At 35.6% G+C, this 22717-nt stretch overlaps 1 protein-coding gene across 14 annotated transcripts in view; it reads left to right on the forward strand.

Annotated features, from left to right (window-relative positions):
• Positions 1 to 22717, forward strand: part of LOC118765495 — a 64710-nt gene that overhangs the window by 1685 nt on the left and 40308 nt on the right. For 13 of the 14 annotated variants that reach the window (XM_036507737.1, XM_036507740.1, XM_036507743.1 and 10 more), the window contains exons 1-5: positions 8163 to 8294; positions 10931 to 11291; positions 13343 to 13829; positions 14421 to 14511; positions 17396 to 19378. In XM_036507737.1, coding sequence (XP_036363630.1) covers positions 10946 to 11291; positions 13343 to 13829; positions 14421 to 14511; positions 17396 to 19378 — 2907 coding nt within the window. In that variant the 5' untranslated portion in view covers positions 8163 to 8294; positions 10931 to 10945. Of the gene's footprint in view, positions 1 to 8162; positions 8295 to 10930; positions 11292 to 13342; positions 13830 to 14420; positions 14512 to 17395; positions 19379 to 22717 lie in introns of those variants that run through there. The other variant, XM_036507739.1, reaches the window with a different exon arrangement.

The raw sequence follows: 22717 nt of genomic DNA on the forward strand, positions 1-22717 counted from the left end.
GACTCATTAATTAACAGTTTATTCATTTATTCAGCTAATTTCTGTGCAAATAAATCTTGAGGTATTTATGATTTCTCATTTCTCATCACACAAACTCACTAATTAAAACAATGAAACAATAAAGTTGCCAATATAAATAAATGGTGAAACAAGACTACCAAAATTCATGGGTTTTTATTCTTCTCAGTTCTATTTTTCTCTTGTATTTTTCTTTTTTTTCTTTTCATTTATTCCTGTTATTGTTGTTTCCAGCTATTTTCACTCTTGCCTTTCTGTAACCCACCCCCAACCCACACAATTCACTTGATCTACTTAGAATTGTCTCTGGTATGTTACCAATCAAACCATCCTAATTTGTTTTCAGCAGTTGAATAAATGTTCACTGATAAAGAATTCTTTCTCTAATCACATACACACACAAGCTTGCGAACAAATGAAAGAAAGAAAGAGAGTAGCAGTCAACATGTTTTTTAGGAGTTACATATATTTTTAAAAACAGTTTGACTCAATTCCACAATACTTAAAGCCCATCTCTTCAATCTTATCAAATAATGAAATGGATATGTCCTATACGCTCACAAAGCTTAGTCATGTGGAGCTGAGTTAAACTGTTATTATTATTATTATTATTATCATTACAATATATATATATATATATATATATATATATATATAGACAGATAGATATAGCCAGCCTGTCATTCTTCTGTACGTGCATGGTATGAATAATCTGTAAAATAGCCTTGTTTCAGTTTGATCAAAATATAAACAAGAATTAAGTTTATCTTGAAGAACAAATCTAAAGGTATCCAAAGATAACAGAATCAAAAGAAAACATGCATAGAAGTATTCATGACAAACAAAGTTAGCAAAAATCTTCAAGATTAAAATTACCTCACCGCGTTCACAAATCTTAATAGTTATTTTCTAGAATATTCATATCTATGAGTGTTCTTATAAATAATTTAATCAAAGCCCTTTAGAAATTGTTCTGTTATTCCTGTGTGCCAATTACAAATGGAATTATTGGCATGTTCTTTAACTACAATAATGTCATTAGTTTGGCAGTTAAATAGATGTTTTAATTGGCTTCTACACATAATAATTATTTGGTATTGTTATATTAATCATTAATAAGCTATTGTCAGTTTGTAAGGGTAAATAATGTCAGCTTATATGCTAATTGTATACTAGAGTTTTCATAGTGTTTTTACATAGGTGATTTTCAAGAGAAGAGGAAATTCATACAAGTACCAGAAAGCTTTACCTTGAAAGAGATGAAATTTGCTGGCCAGCTATATGTAGAGCAGCATCACTATACCCTTGTATTTCCAAATGTATTTTGTTGGTGACAGTATACAGCATTTTGATATGCAGTGTATTGCCTCAAGAAATGATGCATGTGATTACCTGTATTGTAAGAGTTGTAGATATTCCTTTCAGTATTCTAGTGATGGTGGACTGTTTTTGTATCATGAACACTTGCTTCTTTTGCCTCATTCATGCTGGATTTCTGCATCTAGACCAGAGATTGTCTTTTATTTATACATAGGGCATCCAGTTTACAGAAATACTGGCCATGTAAAAGCATATCTTTCTGGTTATTCACCATGGTAGACCTATGTCTTCACAGTCTATATTTCAATTTGATTGTTGTTGTTCATTGTAATTATTTTCATTCCATTTCAACTCCAACATCTTATCTTCACTCTAACATCATTCAAATAAAATTGGTATATGCTTATATATATATGTGTGTATATATATGTATATATATATATATATATATATATATATAGATCCAGACTTGGCTGTGTGGTTAAGAAGCTCACTTTGCAACCATATGGTTTTGTATTCAGGTCCCACTGTGCAGCATTCTGAGCAAGTGTCTTCTACTATAATCCCAGGCCAACCACTGCCATGTAAGTGAATTTGGTAAACAGAAACTGTGTGGAAATTCACTGTGTGTGTGTGTGTGTGTATTGTTGTTGTTGGCATCCTTTTGTCTTGGGAGACAATGAAGTTGTGCATAAAATAATCCAGTCTGGTTTTTACATTTCATATACAGCAGCACTGAAGTGCCCTCTCTAGATTCCTCTCCAGTTTTGCATAGGCCTGGGCTAGATGTAAGAAAATCCTAGGTAGCCCAATCATCAGGATTCCTCTCTCAACCTTGCTGACGTAGTCCAAAGGAGTGCAGAGCATTATGTTTCGCACCAGCTTGGTTGCAGGAACTACCGGAAGAGTGTCAAGTCAAACACTAAACTGCCTACGGGGCTCCACTCCGGATTTCTTTGAAGGTTGTCTCCTTTCTGTAACCCTGGGTAGGGGTCCATACCGGGTACAGTCAGCTAGAGGCCAGTTGAGCCCGGGACTCGTGTCAGGTATATATACACACATAGACCTAAATGTATTTGCCCACTACTGCTTGATGTGTATTGGTGTGTTTATATCCCCTATAACTTAACAGTTCAGCGAGAGTCCAACAGAATAAGTACCAGAGGAAGTACTGGGGTCGGTTTGTTCAACTAAACTTTTCAAGGCATTACTCCAGCATGGCTGCAATCCATGATATGCATAAGCTCAAAGAAATAGGTTTTGTGTTACAAAACACTGTACTGATAGCAAAATGTAATTTAAAGAGATGTAGTATTTAACTGACCCTACATTCACTCTACATGTGATGCCATCAATTGATTAATACCTTCAAGAAATATAGCTTTTATTGCCTCTGTATCTCTAATGAATAGTTTTAAATTGTTATCTATAGGCTTGTAAAAGTGTGGCTTTCAATTCTGACTCAGAATGGCTTGAATTGGATGTCCTTTATTGTGTGCATTTATTTTAAAGATGTAAAACCATCCCTGTTTCATTAATAGTGGCAAGAGATCCTTGATCTAATATTTCCATCATTATTTACCAGAAAACTTTGGTTTTATTTTTATGTTACTGTAACTTTTGAAAAAGGCTTGGGAAGGATTTACTGCTGCAAAGTTATAAAACTTTTGATCTGATATTATTAACAATAGCATAAGTAAGTTGTAACAATTACAAACTAAGACTAGCATCTTAACCCTTTCGTTACCAACCCGGCTGAAACCGACTCTGGCTCTGTAGTACAAATGTTTTGTTTTCATAAGTTTTGAATTAAAATTTTCCACTAAACATTAGTCACAAGTTATGTTCCTAACACTAGCTTAATGATAACTAAGTTATTTTACTAAATTCTTTGTGATATTTAAAATAATTGAAAGAAACTCAGAGCATCTCAAAATAAATATGGTAATGAAAGGGTTAAGAGATTTATCATTGTTTAACATCAAGAATCTACAACTAAGCACTAATCTTTAAAAGCTCTTCAGGTGTTTAAATTTTTCTTTACTCCTGTGATTGCTGCAACATAAAATAGCTGTTATTTCAGTTTGTTTTGGTGACCAATGCAATAAACCTTATTCTTCCTTGTGTATAATATGGAAATACGCAAATTAGTCTTCTATTAGTCAAAAACTCCCTTTACACCTAAGATTCAAAAGTTCAGTTGCTTCTATCAGCACTTACTATCCTCATCATATTGTCTGCCAGTTATAGACAGACATGGGCAACCGTTTTTGAGAAGCAAGCCGTATGAAATGTTCATTAACATTACTTTGGAAAATTCAAGATAATTTTTTATTGGCATGCCATTCCAAAATTCCTGTGGGCTGCAGCTTGTTCATGACTGGTCTGGCTCATCTCTTAATCATAATGTCCAACAGCTATTGAGAGTTTGAGGTTCTATATTCCCTCTTATTTTAGATATTTCTTTTGCTCTCCATTGGCAGTTAAACTGAGGAACTTTGGTAGACAAATCTTGGAAAATGATTAATTACTTGGCATGCTAGATTAGCTATGGCATTGAATTGTTTATCTTCAGATACTGGGCACTAGTTTCATCTTTTCCTGTTGTTTGTGTTGAAGACAGCAGTCACTCTGCTTTGTAGCTTGGTTTTTATTTTGCTACTGGAAGAAAAATGTATTTTCCCTATCTGAATACTCTCTCAGGATTTTTTATTACAGAAGAGCTGACAGAACACTTAAATGATACAGACATAGTTTGGTGTTAAAAGTTATTCCTTCCTAAATTACCAGACCTTTTATTGGTAACAAGAACTGTTATCTTTGAAAAAACATTTTTCTTTTTTTTCCTTTTTTGTTTATTTTTTTTTTGTATATATGTATTGCAATGACAGGTTTTAAATTGGCAATGTTTTGTGTCATTGTTTTAGATGATGTTTTAAATGTTTTCTGCAGAGATTTTGAAAAACAAATTATTCTTATTTTATTTATTATTTTGTTTATAGATTCTGTAGAATATATTTATTGTAAGATATGTTGTCTTCACATTCTTCATTTACAACAGATTAAGAACTGGAAAAAAAAAAATAAATAAAGACTACTTTTAACATCTTATTTAACCAAAGCGTTATTTGTATGTGTGTATGTATATATATATATATATGTGTGTGTGTATATATTTTTTATGTTAATATGTTATATTTGTGTTAATTTTTTCTGTGCTGTTTACTGCTTTTGAACAAATCTGGTAATTGAGGCTATGTATGAGACAAGTGACTGAAAATTAATGTAACAATTTATTCATGCTAAATAAAAAGATTATAAATGAATGGATAAATAAATAAATGAAATATTGTTTCCATATCCAGTGGAGAGTAATTCTGCACTAAGACAAAGCATGTAAAATATTAAACAGAAATGACTGTGGAATTTGAATAAAACAGAAAATTGCTTCTCCTACTGCTATAATGACTTTTATTATTATTATTATTTTATGTTTAGAAGGAGTGGCTACTTGTTCATGGCTCATAACTTTTCTTTAAAATTTGTTATTTTATTTGTTGGCATTCCATATTTTGTTGGACTAAATAACCCAGCTTGCTGCAGAAAGGGCAAGCTGCTCTGGTGAGAATTTTCCTTTTAAGTGTAAATTTTGAAATGTGAATTTGTTAATATAATATTTTAAAGCAAAAATATCAGTATGACTTCTCAAATCAAGGGAAGTGATGGCTGTTGAAATAGCCACTATTACATTGTTTTCCAACCAAAAGACTGCAGCAATCGCAACAAGCAAGATATATTTGAAAATGACGCAACCTCCACCTCCATCACCACAGACATTAATAAAATGACTACAGTGGCCTTTCTTTCTCTAAGAAAAGGGAAGAAGTTGAGTTGACACAAAAGTGTTGAGCAATGTTAAGCTGCACTTAACAACGAATATGACAGTCTGCCTTAACACACTAGAGGAAGTACAAGAAGGCACTAAGAGAAAAACCATTATACATAAATGTATATCAGTAAAGATGAGACTGGAGTGAGTGACACAGGTCCAGAATGAAAAATGCTTGAGACTAGTCTGGGGCTTTAAAACTTATGTTGCCTGTGGAAGATTCTTTGGCACAGTTGAGCTAAATATTCTTTTCTACTCTAGGCACAAGGACCGAAATTTTTGGGAGGTGGGGGCCAGTTGATTAGATTGACTCCAGCATGCAACTGGTATTTAATTTATTGCCTGATTTGGATGATCTGCCCTTTGAGCTCTATTTTTATATGCCAGTCTTGTTTGTTGGCCTCTTAGCAGATGTCTACCACAACCAGCAGTAGAACTGGAGAGTCAAGTAATTGTGGTACTGCTGAGAAAGGACCTCAACAAAATGAGTCAGAAAATTTTAGGCCCATAATGCTGCTGAACACGTATTTCAAAATGTGTGCCAATGAGTTGTGTTAGCAAAGAGGTTGGTGCATGTTGTTGAAGAACTGATTGGTGATGCCCAAAAATGCACCATCCCAAGCAGATCCAGCCACAACAACCTGCATCATTGACAGGGTGTGTAAAGAAGTTGGCTTGGGTAGGGCCCTGATCACTTTGGATCAATCTAAAACCTTTGATAGGGTCGACACCAATACTTTTAATACTCTCACAGTGGCACTTTTGATCCTGTTTTCCATGGCTAGATCACTCTGATGTATAGCAAAATCTTCTTGGTAGTTTGGGTGAATGGTTACCTATTGAAACCATTTAGCAACAATTGGTCAGTCAAGGGTTCTGCTCTTATCTTTATGTATGTGCTGGTTCTAGAACCAGTACAGATGAAATTGGAGGCATCCCTTGTCAACTAAGACATAAGAGAACCATTACACAGACAAAGTCAGTGTCATAGTGTCAAGTACCAGGCACATAGAATGCAAGGTGGTGATAGAAGCAAAAATTAACTGAGAAAAGTTAGTGCGCCTGCAGCTTAGCACCTGGAGAGGCAGGCCCATGCTGGCCAATAACACGAAACACTTGATGGAAGGACCAGTTAAATTGCTTGGGGTCTGGTTTGGTCTGGATCTCAAGGTGGAGAAAAACTGGGACAAGGTGATGAGCAGGGAAGCTAATCTCACCCAAAAATGGACTGAAAGAACGCTATTTCTGAAAGGTCGAGCAGAGGTGGCAAATACTTATATCACCTTCATTATATATTACTGCCTGACATGTTTATGTCTGACCAAGCTGGAGTTCATACTCTTTCACTTTCTGTGGAAAGGACATATTCCACTGGCCAGGTGCTCCATTTGCTGTCAACACCATTATATTTTACTGCCTGGCTGTCATGTTTTCCCACAACTACTTCTAAGGTAGCAAAAATGACACTAGCTACAGCAATACTAATATAATTTGCAACAACGGAGCTGCATCCTTTACAAATACAGACCAAACATAGATGGAAGTGGAACATTCATTTGATGACAGTAATTTGGTCGCTTACTTCATTTATTTGGGTTGCAAATCAATCTTCTACAGGAAATAGCATACTGATTGATTCTGGGCAAAACATGGTAGCTGGCTTCAATGGGGAATGAAGCTGCATACCATCGTTTGACAAGTGTCTCATTAACCAAATCCTGAAAATTGTCTTTCTTCAACCAGTAAAATATGTCCAGTCTCTCTTCTTGGGATAGTATGAGCTCATCTACTAGGATTGTTTTTGCCTTCCTAGATAGAAGCAGTAGATCTGGTAAGAACAATGATACTAGAAACCCTTCTAGAAAGATGAGTCTACTCTTCATATTTACCTGAATCTCCCAACTGCTGCTTTTGCCTTAGATGCATCATCAGCTTCCCTTAGGAATCTGATACCTTCAAGTGGTTATGCCTGCTACTTGCTGGTTTTAACTCTGTTGGTCTGTCTGATAATTTCTGTAAGGATTCTACCACCCCAGGGAATCTAGTCAAAATTTGCTCAAGGTGTAAAGAGTTGCTTTGCACTCCTAAGCAGATGGGTTTTCCTCTTTGCCATAGATTTTAAAGTTATTTGGGATATGCAAGAGGTCAACAACAGCACACATAAGGAAAGACAAATTTTTCTCTGTTTCAGAGTTCTCCAGAAGAAAGTGGTTACTCCTAGTGCCTGATCCCACTGCATCCATTGTCTCTGGCAAATCTTACTGTTTTTACATGATGATCTTTCTCTATTAAATCATAAATCCTCTTCACCATGATCCCTTTCTCTCTTACCCCTGAAATTGATATTTTTCCACCCCATGATGCTGTAGTTGCAAAGTCCTAGCCATCTTTGACAGACTACTCCAACAATCTCCTGGTGCCTCTAGTACGTTTCATCTCCCTTCATAGCTTCCTGCGGTTTCCACTTATTTTCCTATCAGCTGTTATAGTTTTGGCATCTCCAATTTTCATCCTCAAATAATCGCAATATACTGACTGCTCTTACTTTAGTGACTCTGAAATTTTCTACTTCTTATGGAATTGTTGAGAGAAGATCAGAAGTTGACGCGTGGAAAACTGCTGGAATGTCCCACTACCTTCACACTAATATATAGCCCAATCTTTCCATTACCTCCACCTTAGTCGTGGTGAAATCATAAAGCTTTTGGGTATGATGCAATATGGGGAACACCACACCTTAAACTTCCGAGTTGGTGGATTTTGTCCACAGCCCATTCAATTTTAAATTAATCCTCCAATTAAACTGAAAATGATCTCCTTTTCCCATCGTCGATTTACTGCGATTCTAATTAAAACTCACAAAAATAAAAACTTAGAAATATGGAATTAAAAGTTAGAATACAAGGGACATAACTCAGCCGTTAATAAGTAGTCTCCCTTGTCTGCCAGCGTTCCAGTTTGAAAGAACAGTAAATTCAACAGAGGCAAAAAATATTGCAGCTGTTGAAAATATTGAACAACAACATTTACCAGAGAATTTCTCCTCCTTGATGGATAACTATAAGAGGTAAATATACAAAAAACTGATGGTTTCTTTTAGGAATAATAAACTCGAATGAATACTTCCACTGAATTAATGAATTAACTCTGCTAGGATTATCCTAAGACTATTAGCTGTTGTTGATTAACCCTGAAAGTCATTTCACCGTTATTGTCTAACACTAAGCTTTGACCCTCCCCCAGGGATCTTGGCTGTTATTTCTAGTAAATCAAGTGACCACATAGAAGTTCCTTCATTAGCGCGTGACGCCAGTAATGGATCGCTGTGGTGGTGGTTGTGATGGTGATGGTGAGGCGGATAAAGCTGGCGTTGTATGAGGTTTACCTCTAACAATTCACCCGAAAATTATGGTATCTATATATATTATTAAAGTATATATATTAACATTTTCTTTCATATTGTTTCAGGCTTTATAAAATCGTCTTTTTTCCCCCTTAAGTTATCCAAGTATCGAATTACTCAAAGAATTTTTGTAACATAAGCAAAAGGCTTAAATTCAGGGGAAAGGGATCAGTTGATTTATTTATCCTCAGTATTTAAATTGTTCTTTATCGAATACCGAAGAACAAAAGGCGAAGTTAACCTCAGTAGAATTTGAACTCAGAACGTAAAGCTCAGTAGCTAAATATTGTCAAGTGTAGTGTCCAACGCTCCAACGACACTAACGACTTTTCTGATGTATATGGAAATATATTTCAGAATATTTTGATAATAAAAGTTGTCCGAAGAATGTATATGAAAGGTCGTATTTGATGTCATTGTTGACGCATTTGTTCCTCCACTCCAAAAAAAAAAGTCTTTAAAAAGATCACTCCGGGTCCTATAAGCGATGTTGGGCCTACCATAAACTTTAATGCACTAAAAATCTTTGCTTGAATATGCGCTGCTGAAATTGAAGTGCATCTAATATGCCAGTGCATCTTTTATGCCATCAAGTACAACATAAGTCATCATGTAAAAAACCTCAATACCATTTCAATCAGTTGGAATGCTGTAGCCCTCAGTACATTTTCACCCCAACAAAAGTCAGGAAAACGTAAATTGAATATACACTGTTCTACTGGGTACAGATCTAAACTGCCTCAGCCATTCATGCATTATACATTGTACTGCGGGACTGGAACACATTATAGTTATATGTTTTGATAATGGATAGTTACTGCTGAAATCTGAAGCAGTGGCACAGCTGCAGTTTGCTCTCTGATTCACATTGCATGCTCTCAACATATTGACAGGATCCAACTAGTCAAAGGACCACATTGTGTTTCAATATCTTTGGCAGAGTTTTACAGCTGGATATCTTTTCTAACACCAACAACTTTGCAGAATGCACAGGATACCTGTTTTTTTTTGTTTTGTTTTTGTTTTTGTTTTTTGTATATATGGCACCAACACAATTGAGGTTGCCTTACAACTTTCAAAACTTTGGGCCTAAAAGGGCATCTACAATTGAAGAAGATTAGAAGAAGACACAATAATTCTGAGGTGAAGAGAGAGAAAGAGATAATAAAATATGTTGAAAGGAACAGATTTATAGTAGTTCAATTAAAAAAAAATGCAGTTTTCACTATCCAATCACCACTGCCGCCGCCACCACCATCTCTCCCCCTATCTCCCTCCTCTCTCTCTCTCTGCCTTTCTTTAACCTTACCATCAGAACCTCACCCCTCTGTTAAAATTATATTTTTAATTCTCTTCCTCTATATCATCACTACCTTCAACTAACTTTTTTAACCACATAATATTATGTTCCCTCTACTTCATGTCACGGATGCTTCTATCTCTTTCTTTTTTCTCTCCGTTTTTCTTACTCCCTCTTCTTGTCTAACTCTGTTTTATCCTCTTTTTCTCTCTCCTTTTTCTTTCTCCTTTCTTTCCCTTCAACTAATTATATGAAAGCGTTACAATTATATTCCCTCTACCTCGCATCACAGACGCTTCTCCCTCCCTCTTTTTCTCTCTCACTCTTTTTCTTTCTCCCTCTTTTTCTCTAATCATGTGAAAGTATTACCAATGGGCTAAGTAATGGAATGATAAGCAGAATTATTATAAGATGCTCCAGAAGAGAATCATCAAATTAATTCTTCAAGCTGAACCATCCAGCAAGAAACCTAGGGAAAGACTATGAGCAAGATGGCTGAATAATATCCATAGTCTCATTTGGTCATACTTGGAACCCAGCAGGAAAGTGTAATGATGGTTGCTTTTGATAGGTCTCCATAGAGGAGATAATTGAGGATTCTGTTCCCACAACCCTCTCAAGAATAATGGTCAGAAAAATGGCAATCAATTTGTCAAACTGCATCATTTACAGAATAGTAAGATCTTTCATTAACCCTTTAGCATTCAGATTATTTATTCACATTGTTTAAAATTAATCATGCATTATCTTGTAGTATTAAAATTTCAATGGTGTGACTGTTTATTTTTAGAATGACATTGTAGAGTAGATGTGAAATGACAAGATCTGGCTGGTTTGAACATAGAACAGGTAGAATATTTGGGCTGGATATGGCCAGTTTAAATGCTGTGGGTTTAAGCATCAAACTATCTTGAATCTAAAATTTATTCTTAGTTTGATTCAATGTTCAACTCCTTTTTCTTTGTCCTTGTTTTATATTTTGTTAATCTTCTTTTCAAAGTTTTCCTTAGGAATTATGGGTACACGATTCAGTCAAGGTCGGCGGAAACCAGTCCCAAATGAAAAACCTCCATATGTCTCTGAGGAAGAACAAACTACATATGTCTCTAAGAAAGAAATCAACTATTTAACTCAGATGTTTCAATTTGTCAACAATGACAGGAAGAAGGGTGAATTCTGTGACACAATAGTTGCATCGAGAAATCAGTACTTCATGGTACATAGTATAATGCTCGCATGCAATAGTTACATTTTCCGCAACATAACTGAGAGATATATCAATCACCACAAGCGTTTAACTATATATGTGGATTCCATTAAACCACACATATTTGAACTGTTGCTTGAGTACATATATACAGGTAAGACATCTCTGATGTATAGTTATATTCAGATAGTTGTAGATTTGATGGCTTATGCTTTTTGTTTGCAGCATTTTTGTATTCTGATTTTTTTTTAAATGTATATATTTATTCTTCTGAGCAGTTAGAGGAAGGCTTAGTGGAAATAATTGACATTATTGCTAGGAATATGATACAAATAAATTCAAAGTTGGTCTTAATTAGCACATCAATAATAATGCTATTTCCAGTCACAATATATTTAAATGAAGTTGTAATTGATTGGGACTTATAGGGATTATTTCATGTCTTATAATCAGCACTATTTGTTGAGGCATTTAAGATTCATAAAGTAACATTATTATTGTTGTTGTTAGCCCTCAGTCAACCCTGATCAAGCACACCTATGCTATGATCAAAAGCATTTCAGCCATGATAATCCCATTATATATTTTAGTGTATGTCTTGGACTACATTATTCAATGTGTCCTTTCTTTTCTTTTTTTAAGACTGAGTGAGGTTTGGCTGCTATTTCTGGCAAGTTGAGCAATCACATAAAGGCTTTCTTTTAAATGGTGTAGCTGTAAGAGGGAACCCTAGGTTGGTTCAACCTCATCATATTACCAGGTTGAGGAAAAAGTTTGTGCACTGTGTTAAAATGATTTTTTATGTAAGAATTTATTCAAAAACAACAACTATTCTTCAAAATAAAGACCATCATTTACCATGACCTTCTGCCAATGATCTGCAAGCTTTCAGATTTGGTCAAAGTACCAATCCTTCGACTTTGAATCGAAAAATTCTTGATATGCTTCATTGAATGACTCAAAATGTATTGTATTGATAAAGTATTGTATTGATCAGAAGAGACCGTAGTCAGGTTGAGCAATGTCTGGGCTATAGACTGGAAGCAGCAGAACTTCCACACTGTCCTGATTTCCAATCTGGTTGCTGGTCTTTCTGGTGGTTTGCGGCTTTGCATTGTCTTGTTGAAATAAAACATATGCATTCTTATATTGAATTTACTCTGATGCTTATACATAATTTTTCTGCTACTCTTGTGGATTCCCATGACTGTTGCAATCCAATTCCATTGTTATGAATTTGAATTGAGTGCTTGAGTCATAGTGAATCTTTCATTTGCTGATTATATAATCATGGATACCACTCCTATTGATGTATTGCTGTTACTCACTTCATAGAGCTTGGTGATAATGACTGTTGATCTTCTAGGATACCTCCACTCAGCATCAATGTAAGAGGTACTGTTGGTTCATTTGAGCTTTTCTGATTCAACTGTGCAAACCACCATGTTACAGTCCCTTGATTTTACCTTATCCCTTGCAGGGTAGCTGAACAGGTGCTATACCTTGCCAAAAGACAGCTTGTAGCTATGCAGGGCACAGTCATCATTCCATGAGGCATTTTCAAAGTACCTGCATATCCTACTATCAAATGGTAGATGAGAAAAAAAGTAAAGAGAGAGAGTGATAAAATACCTGACGGTTTTTATTTGCACCTGTTTATATCTTTATTTCAAATCTGAATTTACTCTCTTGGTGAGTCAGGTGTGGGTCAATAAAATATCATCACCAACCCTTGGAGTCCTAAGACTCACAGGGCCAGTTATCTGGTTTCCATGGGATATAAGTGATCAATATCACAACATTCCCCTGAATAGGATGCCAGTCCATTGCAGAGTTATTTATTTACTGCTGAGTGAATTGGAGCAACATGAAAGAAATATGCCTCTTGGTCCGGGATTGGAATCTTGTGATCATAAGTGCAACACAGTCATCTCTAGGTCACAACCCTACATCATTGTCATCATTTATGATGTAGGCTGGTGGTTCAGTGGTTAGTGTGTTGCACTCATGATCACAAGATCGTGATTTCAAATCTCAAATAAAATATTGATTAAATATTTAAGTTGCTTAAAATTGATTGTGCTTTTCTCCTAAGATTTGTGACCTTGTGCCAAAGTTTGAGATTAATATTTTAATACACCTTTTCCCCCTCAACTACCACATCAACAAGATTTTATAATTGATTTTCTTAAATTTTGGTTTCAGGTAAACTGGGTTTGAAAAGAACGAATGTTGCCGAAGTTTCCATGGCCGCAATGGATTTGAAAATCCCAACTATCTGTGAACTTTGTACTAATTTCATTCAAGATATGGATTTAGAACAAGCTCTAATAATTATTTTAACCAAAAACATACCGCTTTCAAATCAAGTTTTTCGTATGGCTTTCCAGTTCGTTGAGAATAACTTCAGTAAAGTTTGTGAACATGAACTTTACATGAAAATAGAGATCAATGTTTTGTCAAGACTTTTATCAAGTGACAACTTAAATATACGATGGGAATTGGAGGTGCTTGACAACTTACTAAAATGGACCTACCATAGCTTCAAGAATCGAAAGAATTATTTTTCAAGTCTTATTAAACACGTTCGCTTCACCCAAATGACCATGCAGGAATTGCGTTATGCTTGCACCATGGCCAAACTGTTCCGAGAATCAAGTGTCTGTGAAATTGTTGTTGCAGAATCTGTTCGGTAACTTTCTCTTGGGTTTTCTTTTAAGACATGACATCAAATGTTCATTTTGCCGCAAAACACACACACACACACACACACACACACACACACATGCATCTGTGCATGTGTGAGGGAAATTATAGATCATATGAATTAATTAACTCTACAAAAGAAAATAATTCTTAATCAAAAACAGTCTTAGGGTCATAAATTCTAAAGAAAAGGTTGCAGATCCTTCCATTTAGCATTGCAAAATATACACTACTATATTATTTAGTACAGATTCTCAACTGTTATAAAACAATGTGTGTGTGTATGATATATATAGAGAGAGTGTGTGTGTGTGTGTGTGTGTAGGATGCTAATACCAAAGTTTAAAAAATTTATGACTATTTGCTTAACTCAATACAGTTAAGTGACATAAGGCATATGATAAAAATAGAACTGAATGTCCTGTTTAAACTGAACAACAAAACCTTATGCAGCATAAGTTTTAAGATTTTTAAAAAGAATTGGTGAATGTGGAAACCAGTTGACCATGTCATTCCTCTTGATGAATTAGTGGTGCCTTTTGTATTAATGTTGTTGTTCATCTTATTTTTGTATCAGACAAAGATATCTCTTACTCAAGGGAGACTTAAACCACACAAGTGAAAACCCCAGAAATTGTTTTAAAACAGCTGAAGAGAATTCTACCACAGTAAGGATTCATTAAAAATAATTATTTTCTTTGTTAATTAATGGTTCTAATTTTGTTGCTAGACTGAAAATATTTAGGAGAGAGAGTTTTCATTCATCTCAATTCCAGTATCGGTAAAGACCCCTTCAGTCATGACTGGCCATGGGATTGCACCTAGAAAGTTCTCCAAGGCACAAGTCCAGGCAAGGTTGTTTGTGGAAGACCAGCAATCGCCCATGCATACCAGTCTCCCTTTTCCATGCCACTGATGTCATCCAAGGGAAAGACAAAGGCTGATACAGCTTAGCAGCAGTGATGTCACAACATATTTCTACAGCTGAGTGAACCGGAGCCACATGAAATAAATTATGATACTGGAATGGGCATATTTATAAAATATGTCATGTATCTTAAAACAATCTTTCAGGCTCTGTTTATGTGTTATATATATTTTAAAAAACAAGGATGTTGGACAGTAAGATAATAAGAAAAAGAAACGTGCTAAAAATGTGAAGAAGGTTGGTGCAAAAATGGAAAGAGAAAAAAGAAGCAGAATCAAGAAAACTAAGATCCTTGTCCTCCCTGATTGCAGAAAGCTCATTAAATACAACTGGTTTAGAACAAAATAAATGATCTTTCCCCATCTCTCAAAATTGCTGACTTTGATACCAGAAATTTTTAGCAAGTGTAAACACCTGGACAGGTTTCTTTTATCAAATTGTAGGGTACCACCCACTCCGGACTGAGTTGCTGCCTTGCAGACTTTGACATATTTCCTGTTATTTTAATCTAAACCAGTTGTATCTAATGAACTTTCTGCAATCAGGGAAGACGAGGATCTTTGTTTTCTTGATTCCGTTTCTTTTTTCTCTTCCATTTTTGCACCAACCTTCTTCAAGGTTTTTACACGTTTTTGGTCGTATTTTCTTACTGTCCAGTGTCCTTGTTTTTAAAATATATATAACACATAAACAGAGCCTGAAAGATTGCTTTAAGATACATGATGTATTTTATAAATATGCCCGTTCAAGTATCATTATAACATGAAACTGTTAGTCTTTTGGTTGTGTATTTAAATTGATATTTATCTCTCACTGGATGGAGTACTTTTTTGTTGACTATCGCTATTAGATCATTAAACTGTGTGTGTGTGCGTGTGTTTTGCAACATGAAGTATTTCGAATTGCAAGACTGTGAGAAAAAATTGGAATGTCATAGGAGAGAAATGTATCTGCATGACTGATGGTTCACTTGCATTTAATGACTCTGCAAAGAAAGAGGCTTGAAATGCTATTAGGAAAGGCTGCTAAATGTAGATAATGCATGGAAGAAGGAGAGTCTGCCAAATGTAGACCCAACTGAGGGACCAGCTATCTGAATTGAGAGTAGCTTGGTAGATAAAGCAATTAAGGATATAGAGGCAGGGAAAGCTTCTGTCCCATCAGGAATCACTGCTTAGATGCTTAAAATATCTGGTGGAGTAGGATATGGCTTTGTCACCTGTATAATTAATCAGGTTGCTCACAAGGAAGTCATACCCAATGATTTGCGTAGCAGTATTATTGTCAGCTGCTACAAAGGCAAAAGTGATGCCTTAGACAGAAATAATTACAGAAGTATCAAATTGCTGAACCAGGTGATGAAAGTCACAGAAAGGGTCATAGCTCAATTAGGAAGAGTGTTAGCATAGATGAGATGCAGTTTGGATTTGTGTCAGGTAGGAGCATAATTGATGCTATATTCCTGATTAGGCAACTGCAGGAGAAGTACTTAACCAAAAATAAACCTCTGAACTTGGGTTTTTCGATATGAAGAAAGCTCTTGACATGTTCCTGTGCTCCTTTATCTGGTGTTCAATTTGGTAGCTAGATATAGATGAATGTTTAGTGAAAACAGTACAAGCCATGTACAGGGATGCTGCCAGTAAGGTGAAAGGTAGCAACAAGTATAGCAATGAATTCAGTGCAGAGGTAGGAGTTCACAAAGGTTCAGTTCTCAGCCTTCTCTTATTTATCTTAGTTCTTCAGGCCTTAACTGACAAATTCAAGACCAGCTTCCCCTGGGAGCACTTTTATGCTGATGACCTTGTTCTTAGAGCTGAATCACTAGCTGACCTAGAGAAGGAATTAATTAAATACAAGTAATTTAATCAAACATTGTGACTGTTTGTGCCACTCACCATCAAAGAAATGTGGCTTTGCTAATCAATGATGGTGTGATTAAAAAAAATTAATTAATCAACCTAGATATTGGCATATGACGGAAAGAAAGAAAATCTAAACATTTCTTTGAAATCACAACCAAATGCTAGGAAATGAGTGACAACTGTTTTTAATGCTTTCTATAGATTTGTAATGAAATTTGAATTCTTTGGATACAAATTGAAGTACTATTGAGAGCCTTTCTCTCAATTTTTAATCCAGTTGCTAATTATATAGGTAATGTGTTGAGAAACTTGCTTTGTTTGTAACATTTCAATGTCACTCAGCTTTGTTCTTCAGAACATTAATTCTTTGAAAGTCTTTCCCATCTATATTTTGCCTTCAGACATTTCAAACTGAACATTAATGTCATCAGTCTCAGAGAGCTTGTGATTGTCATAGACACATCCCCTTCTTTTGGCTAAATCATTACTTAAAAATCAGCTGTTAAGTATTTTAGTTACATATAAAAGGTTTATGTTTTATCTGTAAATGAGGTGCATAGTTTTGCTTCTGAAAGGAAGCCTCATAAGAAGACACGTATTAAGCTGACTAACAACTATATAATCACCTCCTCATTTTACTTTTCTATAACATAGAAGCAAATTATCTCTTTACACTAAAATTGGAATATATTTAACTAATCTAATTTGTACATCCAGTTTAAAACATTGTTTTAATTCTAGAATTTTTTTATTTTTCAGGGTGCCAATAATTGTCTGACATCCAGCATTTTGGAAGGCAATATTCAATCCAAACCAAATATAATGCAAATAAGTGGTGGGAAATCATGTGTGACCAATGCCAAATCAGATCTTGTCCCAAAGTTAAACTCTGAAGAAATTTGTAATCATAATCGAAACCGTCAGTTTTCACCAAATGTCTTTAATAATATTCAGTCTTTTATGGGCAATTCTATGAATGCCAGATCTTGTGAGAATATTTCTTCAGTTCAGCTTAACAAGAGAGATGGGAAGTTGCAAACACAAAGTAAAATAGGAAGCAGTTTAAACAAATCATCATTCAATCAATTTAAAGAGATTTTGGATGGATCTAATCAATTAGTGAAAGCTACAACAGAATTTAAGTCTGACCTAACAAAACAGAAAGCAGTAACTCATGACAACTCTGCTCAAATAAATGTAGTGCCAGTTTTGATTGAAAAATCAGCATCTGTTTTACTTAGCAAAAGAAGCAATGCAATAGATTTGTCAAGTGATATCTACAATCTATTTGATTATACTACAGAGATAAATCCACTTTATGCTGACAAGGAATCAAAATTGTTTCCATTAGATAATTCTAGTAAAATTAAAACAATCTGTGGACAGACAAAGAACTTGAGAATTAAACGACAATCTAAAATGCGTTTGTTCATTAAGTCTAACAGATTAAAAGTAAACAATAGAATATCTAAAATCCTTCATAAGAGAACTTCAGGTATTTCTTGTATGTTTGTTAGACGAAAGAAACCAACAATTATCAAAGATTCTTATCTAACACTAAAATCTAAAACAGTTTTAGGAGGTGTTGAAAATGGTTTGATAAACAACAAGAAACATTTTCCCTCAGCTTCACCTATTTTCAGTAAAAGCAAAATGTTTACTTGTCATAATAATGATACAACTACTATAAGAAGGTATGGTAGGGTAAAATATATTGAAGGTGGATTTTGTAACTGTGTACTTTCAAACAGTGAAGCTGGTTCAGGAACAGAGTTAGAAAACGATGAGAATTCTAATAATGAAAATAGTACTCCCCTTGGCAACACTGGGATCAAATTAGATCATATTTCTCAGCCAGAAGAACAAGCACATGACAGAAGGACATTTCTGGATGATATTGAAGATGAAAATCATGAAGTCACACCAGTTATCCATGGACCAGTAATCCGCTTAACAAAAACACATTTAACATCAGACGAAAAAAAAACTCTTCCAGATTTCCATAGAAGAGTTACTTATGGAACTAATATATCGATAAAGACTGGTGAACCTTTGTCTCCAGGAACAAATGTTACTTCTGCCTATATTTGGGAAAACAGCTCTATATCAAGGCCAGTCATTATGATGAAAAATACTGACTTTAATTATAACTTACCCAATGTCTGTTCAGTTCTTTCAACACCAGACAGTATAAGTAAACCTCTACCTGATCTCACTACATTCCTTACTCAGAGACGCAATTCTGTTGATGTATGCACTGACTTATTAAGATTTGCACGTAAGAGATCAATGCCAAAAAAATGTTTTTCTGATGAAGTATTAAGTGTTTGGGAGACAGAACTGAAAAAGGGTATTTCTGAAGCTGCTGAAAATTATAAACATAGTGTTCTATTTAATAAGAAAAATCAAAAAGTTAGAATGGTGTCTCGGATTGTTGAGGTAGATAGCAACTCCTCTGAAACACCAGTTACAGCGAATGATGACAAAAATCATTCACAGCATACCAAAAGTATGGAACTAAATTCCTCAAACAAAACAAATATGATTCTCCGTTTTAGCACAGAAGCTTGTTTAGACACTGTGCCGGAAGTTGATTACAATATAGAAAATAAGATAGGAACTAATGAAAAAGATAAACACACAAATGAAAATAATTATGACTCTGCAAAGGAAGAAACATCATTAGATCTTCTAAGCATCCAAGCTGTTGCTGCATGCTCTTGCACATCTATGCCAACGATGGTAAGACCCCATTATCATTATTGCCCTAAATTTCTTACTATCGCAATCATCCAGGACAAAATGCACTGAGCAACCATCATTGCTTCTAGGGAATAAATGAGAAATTTTTTAACTCTGACAACACTCCCTAAAATATGCATCTTGCATGAAGACTCAGGCGTGACTGTGTGGTTGAGAAATGTGCTTTATGTTCATGGGTTCACTCTCACTGTGTGGAACCTTGGGCAAGTGTCTTCTACTATAGCCCCGGGCCGACCAAAGTCTTGTGAGTAGATTTAGTAGATGCAAATTAAAAGAAACCCTTGTCTAGACATCATATGAAGATTGTAAATGAGCATCATTGTCATACAAGCAAGGTTGCTCATTACCAGGCTTCCATGAAAAACGTCTGGCCATTAGAAAATATTACTTTACTCTTTTTTTTTTTACTTGTTTCAGTCATTTGACTGTGGCCATGCTGGAGCACCGCCTTTAGTCGAGCAAATCGACCCCAGGACTTATTCTTTGTAAACCTAGTACTTATTCTATCGGTCTCTTTTTGCCGAACCGCTAAGTTACGAGGACGTAGACACACCAGCATCGGTTGTCAAGCGATGTTGCGGGGGACAAACACAGACACACACACACACATACATATATATAGATATATACATATATACGACGGGCTTCTTTCAGTTTCTGTCTACCAAATCCACTCACAAGGATTTGGTCGGCCCGAGGCTATAGTAGAAGATACTTGCCCAAGGTGCCACGCAGTGGGACTGAACCCAGGACCATGTGGTTCGTAAGCAAGCTACTGACCACACAGCCACTCCTACGCCTTTGCTCAGAAATAGAGAAAAAGGTGAGAATAGTTGACAGAAAGGGTATCCAGCCATAGAAAACCTTCCTCAACATATTCCATCTGACCCATTCATGCATGGAAACGTGAGCATTAAATGATGAAGCTTTCTTGCTCAACCTTCTATATATTTCTAACCCTGCTATACATGTATTATTTTTTGCCAGCCATGCAATATACTGCCAACTCTATTAAACCTTGCTGTCTATACATTACGGTCACTACATGTGTTGTCATTGATTTCTTGCTATTCCTTTCCCATCATCTCTGCTGGTCTCAAGTATCACCTCAGCCACTTTGATATTAACCCTTTTCTGATAATCTCTAATCTCATATATATGGGAGTATATGAGATTAGATAAAACAATAATACAACCCAGTCTTTCTGTACAGGTTTTCAATATGATTTAGTTTCACATATGTAAACCAGATGTCCTTGTGCTTCTCTTTCTTTTATCAAAAGATTTTTCACTGTGTACTTTGATGATCATCTCGCTGTCTGAAGAGCTTAATGACATCAAAATGACTGAAACATGTTTCTCAGAGATAACTTGTTTTGTGAACAAGACCAAATCCCAACAACTGCTACCTTGCTTTATCTGTCTGTCTACCTCTCTTTCTCTCTCGCTCTTTCTCTCTCTCTCTCTCTCTCTCTCTCTCTCTGTCTGTCCATTTGTCTGCTTCTATTTGTGTTGTCTCTCCATTCTGATCTGGGTCTAATTAACCAGTCGAGCATCTATGTACACAAATACCTATATAAACTGACACCTATGTACAATAATATACTTTTTAACTTTCTTTTGCCTTCTCATCTACCTGTATAAAGTCACCTCTCCTGGGTTTGTAGTCTTACAAATTGCATGATAGCCACACAAGTGCTTGGTGTCTTGTAAAAAGTATACACACTTTAAAGTGGTTGGTGTTACAAAGAGCATCCTGCTATAGAAACCATGTCAAAGCAGAGACTAGATCTTGATGCAGTTCTTCGGTCCATTGGATCATGCCAAACCCATGCCAGCATGAAACAGATGCTAAATGATGATGACGATTCATACTTATGTACACAAGCATGTTTCGGATCTCAGTGCAGTTGATAGATCTGCAAGAAAAACCATTAAATTTTCCACAAACCACTCTCTATTATCTTAAGGAAGAAAGGACACATTTCTGTAATCTTGGCACAGAGATGTTATGTCTTAAAGAATAAGACATAATGATAACTTGAATTTCTACAGCTTCTGAACCACATTATCTTCTCCATATTTGGTCCTTCTTTTTTGCTACTACAATGGCCTATGTTCCTATCAACTAGATTGTTACAAAACAACTACATTCCGAAGAACCCAACATACCTATTTCTCTTTTCCTTGTACCCTTTATTGTATCATAATGCTTGGATCCTCTACTAACCACTATGCTCAATAAACATTTCTTCTCTTGAAAATCAACTCTTTGGAATCCTGTTCTAGCCCATGTTTTGCATGCATATGTCAACTTACAGATGTTCAAGCTGAACATAAACTGCATTGATTATGCGAGTCTGTAAGAGTTTAAGAACATTGATGGAGCTTCATCTTCAAACTGACTGTGCCATGAAACACACATGCACACTTGGTGGTATCAAAAGGTTCCTGCTTATGTTTAATAAAAAATAACTAATTTACCTAAGTTTTAACATCATCTCCTTTGAAATAATCACCTTGTGCAGTAATCCACCCATCCCTGCATTCCAGTCACTTTTGGAATCCAGTCTGGAACTTGTTTTCTGTAAGTGAGTTGAGGACCTTCTGTGATTCACTCTTGATCTTGACAATGGTGTTAAAATGGTGACCTTTGAGCTGCATTTTCATCTTGGGGAAGAGATGAAAGTCTACAGGTGCTAAATCTGGTGAACAGGCCGGATGTGGAAGCAATACCATGTTGTTTTTGGTGAAAAACTCATGAGTGAGGAGAGCTTGGTGAACAATCCAATTCTTTGCACTGCATGGATCTGGTTGCTTTCACTAAATGTCCTCCCCCAAATGCTACAAAATACCACAGCAGAACTCTCGATTGATGGCCTGGCCCTGTGGGTCAGTCAAATTCTCGATGCACAATACCACAATTCCAGGGATGACACTTATGGCAGTTCTTCCAGCTTGCTCATCATCAATGCCACTCAAAGCATTGTGTATAATCCATTGTCTCTTCACCGTAAGCTTGCCAAAACATGCTCAATGTCTTTGTAACAGACTTCCAAAGTTTAACGTAAGATTTCACATTGGCTCTTTGTTTCTGTCCATGACAAAATCGCAGACCATAGCATACACATCATCACAAAAACACAGATTTCACAACTTTTGAAGCAAACACAGTGATGTCACTTGGCACACTGCCTCATGAAGGCTACTGCTAGCTCCCACTGTGCATGTAATCATGTGCTACATTCTGCTGGCACCACTACAGGTGTTATCAAAAAGTCTAGGAACTTTTTGATACCACCTCATATACATGTATAT

Source organism: Octopus sinensis, linkage group LG11, assembly GCF_006345805.1.
Source record: "Octopus sinensis linkage group LG11, ASM634580v1, whole genome shotgun sequence".
NCBI lineage: Eukaryota > Metazoa > Mollusca > Cephalopoda > Octopoda > Octopodidae > Octopus > Octopus sinensis.